This window comes from Trichoderma aggressivum (assembly GCF_033847375.1).
Source record: "Trichoderma aggressivum f. europaeum strain CBS 100526 chromosome Unknown scaffold_006, whole genome shotgun sequence".
Taxonomy (NCBI): domain Eukaryota; kingdom Fungi; phylum Ascomycota; class Sordariomycetes; order Hypocreales; family Hypocreaceae; genus Trichoderma; species Trichoderma aggressivum.
In genome coordinates, this window is record NW_026946372.1 from 538,236 (window position 1) to 550,439 (window position 12,204).

Here is a 12,204-nt window from a genome sequence, read left to right on the forward strand (position 1 = left end):
AAATGGGCATGATGATTTTCATACGTTGGGCGTGGTTTTGGTCATCTCACTTTTTTCTGTCTTGTCTAAAAGGAATTTGCATTTACCCTTTTTTTTTTTTTTTTGTGTTGCGTTGGAGAACATGAAGATATTGGACAGGCGAAGCGGGTTGGCGATTACTTATGGAATATAATAAAAAAAAAATAGACGACTTAATACTCGACATTATAGAATGAACAACTAGATCAAGGTTTAAAAAAATTCTATTAAAAAAACCTATTCGGGTTGCATCAATGTCTGCATTGCTAAAATGTAGAAAATCTCATCGTGTGAGTTAGTGCTGTCAATCTATCCATCTTCATATCCTCATCATTTCGCAAATATTCATCCAATCATTCTGTAACTCTCTCTCCAAAAAAAAAAAAAAAAAAGAGACATCGATATCAAAAAACCGCAATTCCCAAGATATTATCCCCCAAAAAGACCAAACCCAAAATTTTAATATCCAGAGTCATCATATTTCATCCCACGCCTCTAATGTGCTCGCATCGCTATCGCTCTCATCGCTCTGGGCAATCACATTAGCCACCGGATCATCAATGTTCATAACATCGTCGTCGCCACTATCGTGGTTACTGCCCACTCTATCCGTCATGACAGACGCCGTGTCTGCATCCGAGTGCAGAGATTCGACCATCATGTCTACTGCCCGACCAGTGTCCTGATGCTCTGCCGGGATCACGAACCTCGCCTCCTGGTAATATTCGGCCCCGTCCATGTCAAAGGATTCAGACGCAACGGAGACACTGTCGGCAATGACGTGGTCGCGGGCGTACACGGTCGATATGCTGTCCTGAGCATCCAGCGATCCAACTACGGTGCTGCCCCTAACCTTCATCGTAGAGAAGTCGTCGACAAACGAGCCCGAGACGCTAGAGGTGGAGGGAATCGTGCTTCCAGTGTGATAGGCTGGCCCAGGCCCGTTCGGACCCCATTGAGCGGGAGGAAGCTCTTTCTCAAACACGCCGCCGGTGCCGTCGTTGCAGCCTCCAGCCCAGAGGGGAAGAAACTTGAGCTCGTTGATATCGAGCGTGAGAAGCATGTGACGGGTCAGATTCAGCGCCGGCTCAATGTCAAACCGTACCCATGAAGTGCTGAACGGCAAGACGGCATCATGAATCTGCCGGTTGAGAATGTTTAGATCAATGAGCGGATCCTTCACGCCGAGAGTCCCTCCTTCAACACCATTCTCCTGATTCATGAACATCTCAAAGGGGGCCAAGGTTGCCAGTTCTGGGGCTGTGTCGACCATCTGCTGCACATGAGCCTGTGCCCGGACCATCCGTTTGGACGACATTGAGTATACTAGAGTCTTCCATTTGGATTCACTGTAGTTGGTATCCCACATATCGCCTATCTGCTGGTAAATAAACGGACACAGGAGCTTCTGGGTGCGATTGAAACTTGGTAAAATGTCCTCGAGCAGCTGAAAGTCGTTGGGCAACACATAGGTAGCCCGGTCCTCGTCCATGGAAATAAGTGCCTGCCGTGCATTCTCGGTGTTGACCAATATAGGCCTGTCAAAGGCGCGTGAGACGGTCATCTGGATTGTCTTCATCAAGTCGCGCAGGGCATCCAAGGCCAGCTTGCCAGATGCAGAGGGATGCTGGGTGAGTATGCCTTCCATTTTCCGAAGCTTGACCCATTCATCCACCATCCAGCAGTCGAGGCTTTGTTCACTCTGGAACGCGTCAGGGATCAACGACACCCTTTCAACAAGGGCCCGGGCAGCGTGCTGAACTATGTTTTGCAGCTCGTCATCTAAATTGCCCAGCCTTCTTCCGAAAATAGTAACGCGACTCAAATCCCGCTTCGAGTCGGTGTTTGCGTCCTTGAGGGCCAGCTCGTTGACGAGTATCCGAAAAGCACATTGCGCGACTTGCGTAAGCTCTAGGGCGAAGGCAATTTGCAGTGCTTCTTCCGGGAGGACTTCGATGAACTTGGTATTGTCGTCATACATGAGCCACTGGGTCACTTGGTCTCTAATGACGGACGTGCAGTCGAATATCTTTGCCAGGGCGACAAGAGTCCAGACCCGGTTTGCCGAGTCGAGCATAACATCGCGTCCCTCAATCATCAGCAGGAGGCGGATGATGCTATTGCAGTGGCGTGTGGGACAATAATCGGGAATGTTGCGGTACTCTGGCGTCTCATACGGTTGATCGATTCCGTGAAGCTTCTTGTCAAGCAAGTTTTGCGGCGAGGGCGGGACGAGTTTCGGTCCATTAATGGCATCAATGCCATCTGCTTTATTATTATTATTGTTGTTGTTGTTATCTGACTCTGGCTCTCCATTGGAATTCTCACTGAGTCTCTGCTCTTTTACCTCTTCTCTGGGGAGCCCCCAGCCGGGAATGGGCGACTGACCACATGCGCAGACGTCGTCGTGTCCAGATACCAGCCAGTTGGACACTTTGTGAAGGGCGTTGGAAGCCCACCACTTGATGATTCCGGGAGTGAGAGACAGCTGAGTCATCTGGAAGACGAGTTCATCGCCCTCAGACGGTGGCGTCAAGTCGAGCACGTACTTGATGCCTTCAGGGAGGTTCTTGGCCAGCTTCTTCCGTCTTTGAATACGAAACTGGTAAGTCGGGCTTAACATGTCGGCGAACTTGGCGGAGCCTGTTGCGAGCAGCTTTTTCGAGTGTACGCGGAATTGTTTCGATGAGTACGGCATGCCGTAACAGTCTGTTCGTCTCCATTGGCGTCGCGAAACATCGGGGAAGTCGATGAAAACCAGCGTGTCCCCCTCTCTGAGCTCTTGTTCGATGGATCGCAGCCTGCAGACCTCGACAAAGCGAGATGACGGGATAGAGTCCTCGGCCATGAGGCCTTGCATAACCTTGGCCCACTGGGAAAGTTGATGAGACTCGAATTTGTCGTACTCGCCCTTTAGCGAACTTGACGTATCGTCTTGGGGGTTCTTGGCTACTCGGTTGAGGAGGGCGAGAAGGCTGTAGTCTTCGTTACTCGATCCTTGATCGGACACGGGGTCAAGAGCGTTCCTAGGGACCACGACGGGGGCTTCTGAGGCGCCGCCACTGGCTTGATTCTGCACTAGAGGTACAACAATGTTGGAAGTCCTTTGAGTACTGGATGGCCACGGCTCGTTGACATAGCTGTCCATTTCTCTGCGTTGTACTCTTAGCAATCAATCGCCCAACAGAGCGAATAGCAAACGCTGTAAGGAGGAAGTCTTGGTTGTAGGGTTCAAGTAGGAAGTGTCTAGGCTATACAATCCAACGGTTTGCAAGCCACGGGTAAATCCAATGGGGCGAGGTGTAGCTTGTCGCATCGAGTTGACATGAAAGCGCAGAACTTACATGAAGAAGAGATGGAGATTGGAGAGCTACTCCAGATTGACGAATGATGAACAATCTGGGATGTGCAAACTGCTGATGAGCCGATGAACCCCCCACAATGCAAGGGAGAAGCTCCCTCAAAGCTCAGATCAGAAAGCTAAGCTTGCTTACATGTATATTTGGGGAGAAGACAGACAGAGAGAGGGGGAGAGCTCCGAAACAGCAGCTGCTGACGAAGACGACGAGGCGATTGATGCCAAACAAGTCGATGATTGAGCTGCGCAGGTTGGACGTCAATAAGCTATAGCTACAGGAAGGATGAAGAATTTGAGGTGCGAAAAAAGAAGAGATGGAAAAATAAGGCCAGATGACGAAGGGTGTCGATGACAAGTCAAAAGAGCTACAGGTTCCAGTACCTCATGATATAGGTAGGTAGGTAGGCATAGGTACCTAGAGGCAGTTAGTACTGTGCCCCAAGGCAATGCTAAGCTGCTAACATCCATGCCTCAAGTTACCAGTGGCCACACAACACAGCCCGCTGCAAGTTGACCCGTTACGGCACGTCCACGTAACTGCTGTTAGTCACCTAAAACTAAAAGCGACGGATGGCCCAGATGACTTGAGTTGCTGCTGACTGGTTGCCTCTTCTGCCTGCCCAGCAGCGCAAAACGACGAGTCACAGCCCAGCCAGGGCGATACAGAGAATCTACCGCGCGCTACATCGGGCAGGTGTAGCAGCTCCAGTTGCGGAACCGCGTGACTGCTGCCGATGCGAGACGGGTGGGGTGACGGGGAGCCTCTTGTGGCCACTGGACGCGCTGAGACGAGCCAAGGTTGGTGGCGATGGAACGAGGGGCGGCTTGTACCAGGTGTGTATCGCGGAAGTACGAGTACATGTTCTTCAATCGACCAAAGATGGATGGACCCATGGAGGCCTTTCACACAGATTGCAGTGGTTGCCTAGAGGTAGTGACTGTGCCGCAGTGGATCAATGGCCTTAGGCAGGGACTTCTGCCTGCTACCACCTATAAATACGAGGAGCGTCAAAAGTTGGATAGATCCATGGACCTTCTTCTCCTGTTGATAAAGTTTGTGTGTGTGTCATTCCAACAATTGTGGCAAAACGGGTCAATGCTACATGAGACAGACAGACAATGAACGGGCCAAGAAGTAGCACAACTGCTACCTATTTTCTCTTCATTGTTGAACACATGCATACAGAAAGATACCTACCATTTAGTTCTCAACCACCACAACCATCTTCGTCTAGCCATGTAAGTCAGCTGGTTGGTTGGTTGAGCCAAACGAAACAACTACCAAGGTACTCATTTCGGCAAACAACAAGAACCATGATAAGACAAGATGAGCGGCAAAAAGACAAACGGCCATCCGCGTCTCCTCCGGGAAGGCTCGAACTTCCAACCTCCTGATTAACAGTCAGACGCGCTAGCCAATTGCGCCACAGAGGAGTGCACTGTTTGATGGCTGGCTCGTCTGAAATTTAGGCATATATACGTTATGTAATCACGGCACTCAAGCCACATTTGCTCAAGATGTAAGTGAAACGGGATAACATCTCTGTGAACGAATAAAATGCAGAAATTGATATAGTTTTGTTCAAAACTTCTAGATATCCTATAATTAAATCCTGTGGGTATATGATCATTAACTAACACCTGTCTTAAGCCGCCAGCAGCAATGGAGCTCTCGTTGACGAATCAAGGATAGAAATGATACTTTCCGCGTCGATTCGAAACTCGCTGTCGCTCTCAAGCATTTTAAACACTATGTATTCGAGCTTTTTTCTTCCAGTTCCCATATTCACTGGATTCAACTTGGCTCTAGTGGTTGAAATATGCTCCAACCAGTCTTCCATTCGTTTTCGTGTAGCATCATTATCAAGCTCGTAAACGGGCCAGCCGGGCCAGCTCTGCTCCGGATGACCAATCCTGCCAAGCAAGTAGAGCATCGTAATGCCCAATGCCCATACATCTCCTGGCAATCCACGTGAACTGTCGTCAATGAGATCTGGAGGCAGATACCAAGGTGTGCCTCCCGCGTTCCATTCGTTGGTCGGTGTAGCCGATCCAAAATCGATAAGAATGGCACCACGGCGAGGAGAGTAGGTAATGTTGCGTGGCTTGATGTCGTTATGGACCATTGGTACCGTCTTCAAGTATACCAGAGCAGATGAAATATCATACAATGTTCTAGATATGTCGGATATTGGCATTGTTGCTACTTGCCCTCGATACAGGGATGGCGGAAGAGGCTCCAAGTACATTGCAAACATGCGTCCATCAAATGCCCTGAGCGCTATAACGTTCCTCTTTGCTGGATTAGAAAGGAGTATGTAGGCAAAGGGGTGGCGGTTTGACTCACATGCTTTAGCTTCTCAAGTGTCTCTTTTTCTCTCTTCCACAATAACGCAGAGTTTCTGAGATCACTAGGCGAATCTTTATTGCATCGAAGGACTTTTGCAACTACGGGCTCAGACACAGCAGAATGTTTGCAAGCAAAGACAACCGCTGACTTTGTAACTGCAATCTGCTTAACCCGCCGTAGTCGATACCTGGCTGGTCCTTTTGCTGCAGATAGCGATTGAGAGTGAGACCTGTCTGTCCTATCTCGGAAAGCCCGGACAACAGCTGTCTCTCCATCTGCGAGATCTAGAAGCGGGACATTGATTTTGTCGGAAATCTGTCGAACAGGGGACGATGGAGATGGATCGGGGGCATTGTTCATCTCAGTGGCAGTAGTAACAGGTCTTGGCTCCATAGTCGTTGTATTTGTAGGCTGGACAGAGGCAGTTTCTGCCAAGCCATCATTTCGTTTTTGTCTCTTGCCGATAAGCGCTTCCGCGTCGTCGTCAATGCCCCGCTTTGTTTTCAATGAGAGATTCGCTATGTGAATTGAAACGCTAAATTGTCTCCCGAATAGCAAAAACTCAGCAAGATGATGCTCCTCGAGATCTTCATCGTCATCACTACCACTGGCTATAGATATTCTCCACATGCCAGGCTGGATAAAATGGCTGCCTCCTGGCATGATTGATAGCTGGAGATTCGAAGAGGAACTAAAATTCGTCAAGCGTAGCTGCGGTTCTGCATGGTTTACCAAAAGGCAATCATCGCTCCCAGGACTGTAGATAATCTGACATTCAATTCCAGTGTCAACTGTTGTATAATTATCTTCCAATGGTAGATGTAGTATTAAGTCCACGTCCTGGGCTTGTTGGATGACGCCGAACGTCACTCTGTTCTTGGCTTTGTATGAGAGGGGTATAATGGACGAATTCTGACTCGTTTCGTTGGGAAAGCGAGTTGATGCCACAATCATTCGAGCATCGGGCACATCGGGCAGTGCCCTAGTGAGCAGCGTAGTTATCTGCTTGATGGTTGGGGCTGTTGAAGCCAATATCTGAGCCTGGCGGTCTCGTTTGCGAGCCAACGCGGCTTCATAAGCAACGACGCGTGGCTCTATCTGCGTTGTAGAGCCGAAACTAGGCTGAGACGATGTCAGAATGGAGTTTCGAGTCCCCAGCGCTTCAGCCACTCCTGTAGCGCGAGGGTCTATCTGAGTCGACGACCATTGCGAGGAGGAATGAGAACAGGTGGTGGTAGTAGCACTGAAATGCGACTGGGCGGTGACAAAAGAAGCCGATTGGGTCGATTCTTGGTTGAGCTCAGACATGCTGAGATGAGAAGAATTGAACACTCTGTATGGTTAGTCGGTAAGGTTGAAGGCTGCAGGAGCTTGATTTATCAAATCCCATCTGCGACCTCAAACTTATATGTAGGTACATACGTCCTTGTACACATTGTCGGAGAGCACTGAACAAAAAGAGCACAACGCGCCAGGGTCACCAACTTATAGCTCCATACGTGTACACGTCCATACAATGAAACCCGACGCTACACCAGGCGCTATCTGGTGCCACGTTGGGCACTAAAAGCGGACAGTTCCTTAGTGTCAGATACGACCCCGATTTATAGGTAAGGTACCTGTACTGGATATGTTTGCCGTACTTGTAGATGGATGCAAGTTTGTTGTATGGACACAATATGAGCAGCAGCTCATCACTGCAGCGCTACTAGAGACATGGACTGATAAAATCAATACGTATTGATACGACCTGCAGTGTTCAAATTTTGTGTGAGTTGCTGCACGCTTTGTTACCTAGTAATGCTGTACAAGTACCGATACACAAGCCACGCCGTGACCCACCACAGCGTTTAACGACCGTAAAGGTACCTACTAGGTAGGTACTAATGTAGGTGGAGCTCCATGACTAAGCGTCAGGCTGCGGAGTGGCTGGACCTTGGAATCCATTGATTCCATGCTCTTACGCCTCCTCTTAACACAATCACAACACCGTGGCTATCTAAAAACGACTCGAAAACGCTTCTGGCTCATTCAATAGCACCCGGAAATCGCTCCAAGCCGACTTCGACTGCGACTGCGACTGCGACTGCGAATCTAGCGATAGATACGAGATATAGCGACCATGGGCATGTTCGACGCGCCGTATCCGGGCGATGAGAGGACAAAAAACTCCCAATGGCGCAGGGCTGCTCCTCGTGGCATGCGCAGCCCTGATCATCTCTGGGGAGAATACTGGCAGCGATTCAACCTATTCCCCATTCCGATCTTTAACAAGCAAGACTATTTCAGAACAGCTATGACGATAGCAAAGGACGCCAAAAGCAAACAAGATTTTGAGAGGAAATTCGAGGAATTAAACGAACGACGACTTGAAGAGCTCCGGTCCTTGTTGATAAATATGTTCAAGGGTACCGATGTCATCTTCAGTTTCAACTGCATCGAACGCTTTGTCAGAGTATTGGGGGACTATGCCCTCGAGCTGAAAGCACAAGCAGCACAAGCAGCACAAGCAGCAGAAGCAGAAGCAGAAGCAGAAGCAGAAGCAGTCATGGAGAAACACAACCATATGGAAGAAAATTCTCTTCAAGAATGGGAGGGAATATCTATCGAAGACGAGACGGAGACTCTTATCAGGGAGGTCACTCAACCCCCCCCTGTTAACCCGGAGGACTATGAACCCTCTAATGAACCGGAGGAATATGAATATGAATTTCAAGATCTCACAGAAAATGGCACTCAGTATTTCGACGACGTAGACTGGGGTTATAAGCCTCCGAGAACGCATGAGTCTAAATACGGGTCTTCTAAACCTGCACCGGACGATGATACCGACGACTCTGATGACGACTCACAGGACTTTGTGGACGCAAATGAGACTGTGGCGATGGAAGATGGGCTGGGAAGGCCATCAAGTATTTTATCCAAAAGCAACACCTCAAATTCGGCCAAGAAGAGGGTCCGATTCAGTGATGAGGATGAGGATGAGGATGAGGATGTCAGCATCCATGAGCCCAAACGTCGAAAATTGGAGAATCCGCTTTCGCCTACCCCGACCTCTCCGACTGCTCACGTCCCTTCATCTATAAAGCAAGTTGCAGACGCGGGCGTATCAAGGAAGAGGTCCAGGCCTGACGAAGAAGAAGAAGAAGAAGAAGAAGATAATGGATATAAGCGTCAAAAAATAGAGAATGTGCCACAACCACCATCTCTTATTTCGCCTGCTAGCTCTACGGAAGACGGATCAGCAAGTCATCTAGCTCGGGGAACTTCAGAAAAGGTGCCAAAGGAGCGAGCAAGCAATAACGGAAGACGCAAGCAACGACTACAAAAGTCCACATCGCAAACTTTGCACGGAAAATCTCCTCGGAATACTCTTAACACGAGGTCTTCGAGGAGATCGACATCATCTACGCTCTGGGAACTGGATTCCTCGGGCAAGTCACGTTTGATCTAGTGAGGCTTGAAAGAAAAAGACAAAGACTGGAGTATGAGGCTGCTGGGAGTTTGAGTTTCCGAGATCATGGCCGTTATCCTGGCAGGGCTGGGTGCAGCGGTTAGGTCGAAGGAAACATTGACACGGCGTTCTAACAGAGAGCATGGTCGTTATCCTGGCAGGGCCGGGTGCAGCGGCGTAGCTTGATGAGAGATGGCGTGTCTAGACGCAGAACATGGTCGTTATCCTGGCAGGGTTTCCGGGTGCAGCGGCGCAGTTCAAGCAGCGCCAAAGAGTTGTAAATTTCTGAGATCATGGTCGTTATCCTGGCAGGGCTGGGTGCAGCGGCGCAGGTTGAAGAAAACAACGAACGGCGCTTCCCTTGATGCAGTCTCGGCCAAGTCTTTGTCAGACTCTTCTCCGACTCTAGGTGAGCGTAGACGGATGAGCCAATGTGAGGGCATTGTGGTGATTGATGATTTGATAGCATTTGATATTTTGAGATACCCATTGAGCGTTTTTGTATTTAGATATTTGAGAGTACTTGGCAGACTGCCAACGGTTTTTGATTGATATACACCCAGCATACATGTACCTACCTCGTAGGCTAGAGTCTGTAAGAACTTGGAATCCAGACTCTGAAAACAGAATCTTGGAAGTATTGTACGCTTCCAATTTCGAAGCGCAGCACCCAACTACTCAAAAAGGCAGGTCATGCTCCTCTCTGGAGGGTTTGCAGAAGAGATGCTGCTTGACTCACTTGGCTGCAATTCAGCATCAGATTATAAGCGGAATATCTAGCAAAGCTGAGCCGAAGCAGCAGCTCAAGTCTGCCGTCTGCGGCTCCACTATTAAAGCTGTGACGATAACAAGGTACCTCTAATAGACCTACGAGAAACGGTCAAAGCTCGGCCAGCATTTCATTCCATTCGATGTACAGTAGAGCATCATTGAGGCCTCGCAGCCCATGAATCAGGCCGGTTGTAAATGGGGAGTCTTGGCAGGTTCTCCGCTAATTCAATTTGCAGGCCGCCATCATCACATGTTCAACGGACTCCATATTGCGCTCCATCGAATATATACGAGTACGGACAGCCTTTTCGTTGGATCTCGATGGGCGCGGAATTGCAGTACTTTTGCAACCCCAAGGCCGTAAAATCAAAGAGCAGGACCAAAAAAAGGGGGCCAGCTTGATGGATCTCTCTACCAGGACGGCCAAGTCCGTGTCTTGGAGCTACGTACTAGGTAGATCCCCCCCTGCCCCCTGCTGCTCCAGGGAGTCCCAAATTTTCTTCTTCTTCTTTTTGTTGACACAGAAGGCAAATGGAAGCTTTGTGAGCACAGATCGTTCGGATTGCCTCCAGCTCATTTACTCGGCGCACTCGTCGTAAACTAGACGGGCGCTAACCCACTCGAATTGCGGAATCTAATCTATTGTGCTACGCGGCCGGGCGCAAGAAGCAGCTTTCACTTGTTCTCTCCTCTCTCCTCTCTCCTCTCTCCTCTTGGGGAGGCCTCGATTTCTGTCCGGCAAAGATGCACGTGCTGCTCCAACAGCCGATAAACCACAGGGCAAGCGGAGGCGAAATCGTGCCCAAAACCGGGCTGATAGAATGTGTCAAAAAGTCCAACCATGGCCGTTGTCATACTTTGGCTAATGCTACGCTGTGGCGCCCATCAACACCCAACCGAAGGGTGCCTGCGTTCCAAGGAGACTAACTCGGTGAACCCCAGCTTGCACTAACGTTAGCTCGGAGAGCTATCAAGGCATCCTGGGCGCTGGTGGTTTGATCGTCCCTGTCTCTTGACGTCTTGGAGCGGCCGGTCATCTCGATCCCCATGCTGGGAAGGATTTCGTTCATTTGCGTAGAGTTTTCGGGGCGACAATCACTGTATCAATACGGAAGATGAGTAGGTTTGTTGCATGTCATCCATACAGTCAGTGGGAGTACAACCTCCGTTGCTACGGGAGGACGTTACATGGTGTGTCCATCTCCCTGGATCATGGCCAAGCCGCCTCCTCCGGATACAGTGTAGATAGACCACGTTTGTACTCGTAAGAGGGCTGATGGCTGCGCGAGAGGTTAAAATAGAACAAAGGGCTAGGTATCAGCTTATCGCAGCAAGCTTGAACTGCTGCACTCAGCAACCCAACTACAGCATCAGAGGCTGCAGAGTTCATCCAAGTGGAGATGACGTGGCTGATTCCCGTCTGGCTGGTTTGCTTGGTGATTTGATAGACAGTAGTAGCAGCGTTCCGCCATGATGGATGAGGGGCCGATATGCTCAAGATGCTCATATCCGGTTGTTTGGGTCCGGGGGTGTCAAGGTTCCGTCCGGTTATAAGGCTTGGTCGGGACGTCTGCCGCCTCTCGCTTGGGATCCTGCTTGGTTGGAAAGCGCTGTATTGTAGTTATCTCGGCCAATGTGAACGCCTGACCAAGCATCCATACCGTTCAGTAGTGCGTCGCCACCTCTGCCCGCGATCAAGGCAAGCACTTGAGGTTATGCTCGCAGTTTTACAGTAGCAATCAATGCATTGATGAGCTAAGGGATGGACCACAGGCCAGTTGGGCCAAGAGGGGGGAGGTTGTGATGGCGCCCCCCAAAGATAGCTCAGCTGGTGGTGGTGACGAGGAGAGATTCGATTCGATGCCTCGCGGTTAAATCAGCGAGCGGAGGCACACGAGCAAACATGGACGCTGCAAAAGCCAATTCCATGTTTCCCAACCCTCCACCTGCGTACGAGGCTTTGGTGAATCTTTTGGCCTGGATGGCCCAGCAGGCGAGCCACAGCCGCATTGTTTGCAGTTTGCAGCGGTGCGTCAAGTCAAATTGGTTATGCAGGCCGGCGTCACACGCTATGATGAGTGGCGCTGGACGGCAGACGGCATTGGGACGCTGTTGGCTGACTTGACGCTGGAGCATCTTGTGAATTGTGTCACGATCTGCAGTGACGGGCTCTGTCACACACACACACACACTCTCTCTCTCTCTCTGCGCCCACGGCCAAGCAGCATTCCATGGATCACTCACGTTCACTCG

General features: G+C 49.9%; 3 protein-coding genes across 3 annotated transcripts; 1 reads left to right on the forward strand and 2 right to left on the reverse strand.

Annotated features, from left to right (window-relative positions):
* Positions 1-493: 493 nt before the first annotated feature.
* Positions 494-3,166, reverse strand: Triagg1_2421 (uncharacterized protein; the record flags this gene model as incomplete). The annotated part of the gene is made up of 1 exon (XM_062896601.1): positions 494-3,166. The coding sequence occupies one exon, from the start codon at positions 3,164-3,166 to the stop codon at positions 494-496; it is 2,673 nt and encodes an 890-aa protein (XP_062758633.1).
* A 1,856-nt stretch (positions 3,167-5,022) lies between these two features.
* Positions 5,023-7,034, reverse strand: Triagg1_2422 (uncharacterized protein; the record flags this gene model as incomplete). Its single annotated transcript, XM_062896602.1, has 2 exons — positions 5,023-5,670; positions 5,724-7,034. The coding sequence occupies 2 exons, from the start codon at positions 7,032-7,034 to the stop codon at positions 5,023-5,025; spliced, it is 1,959 nt and encodes a 652-aa protein (XP_062758634.1).
* Positions 7,035-7,848: 814 nt separating this feature from the next.
* Positions 7,849-9,180, forward strand: Triagg1_2423 (uncharacterized protein; the record flags this gene model as incomplete). Its single annotated transcript, XM_062896603.1, has 1 exon — positions 7,849-9,180. One exon carries the CDS (start codon positions 7,849-7,851, stop codon positions 9,178-9,180), a length of 1,332 nt encoding a protein of 443 aa, XP_062758635.1.
* Positions 9,181-12,204: the final 3,024 nt, after the last annotated feature.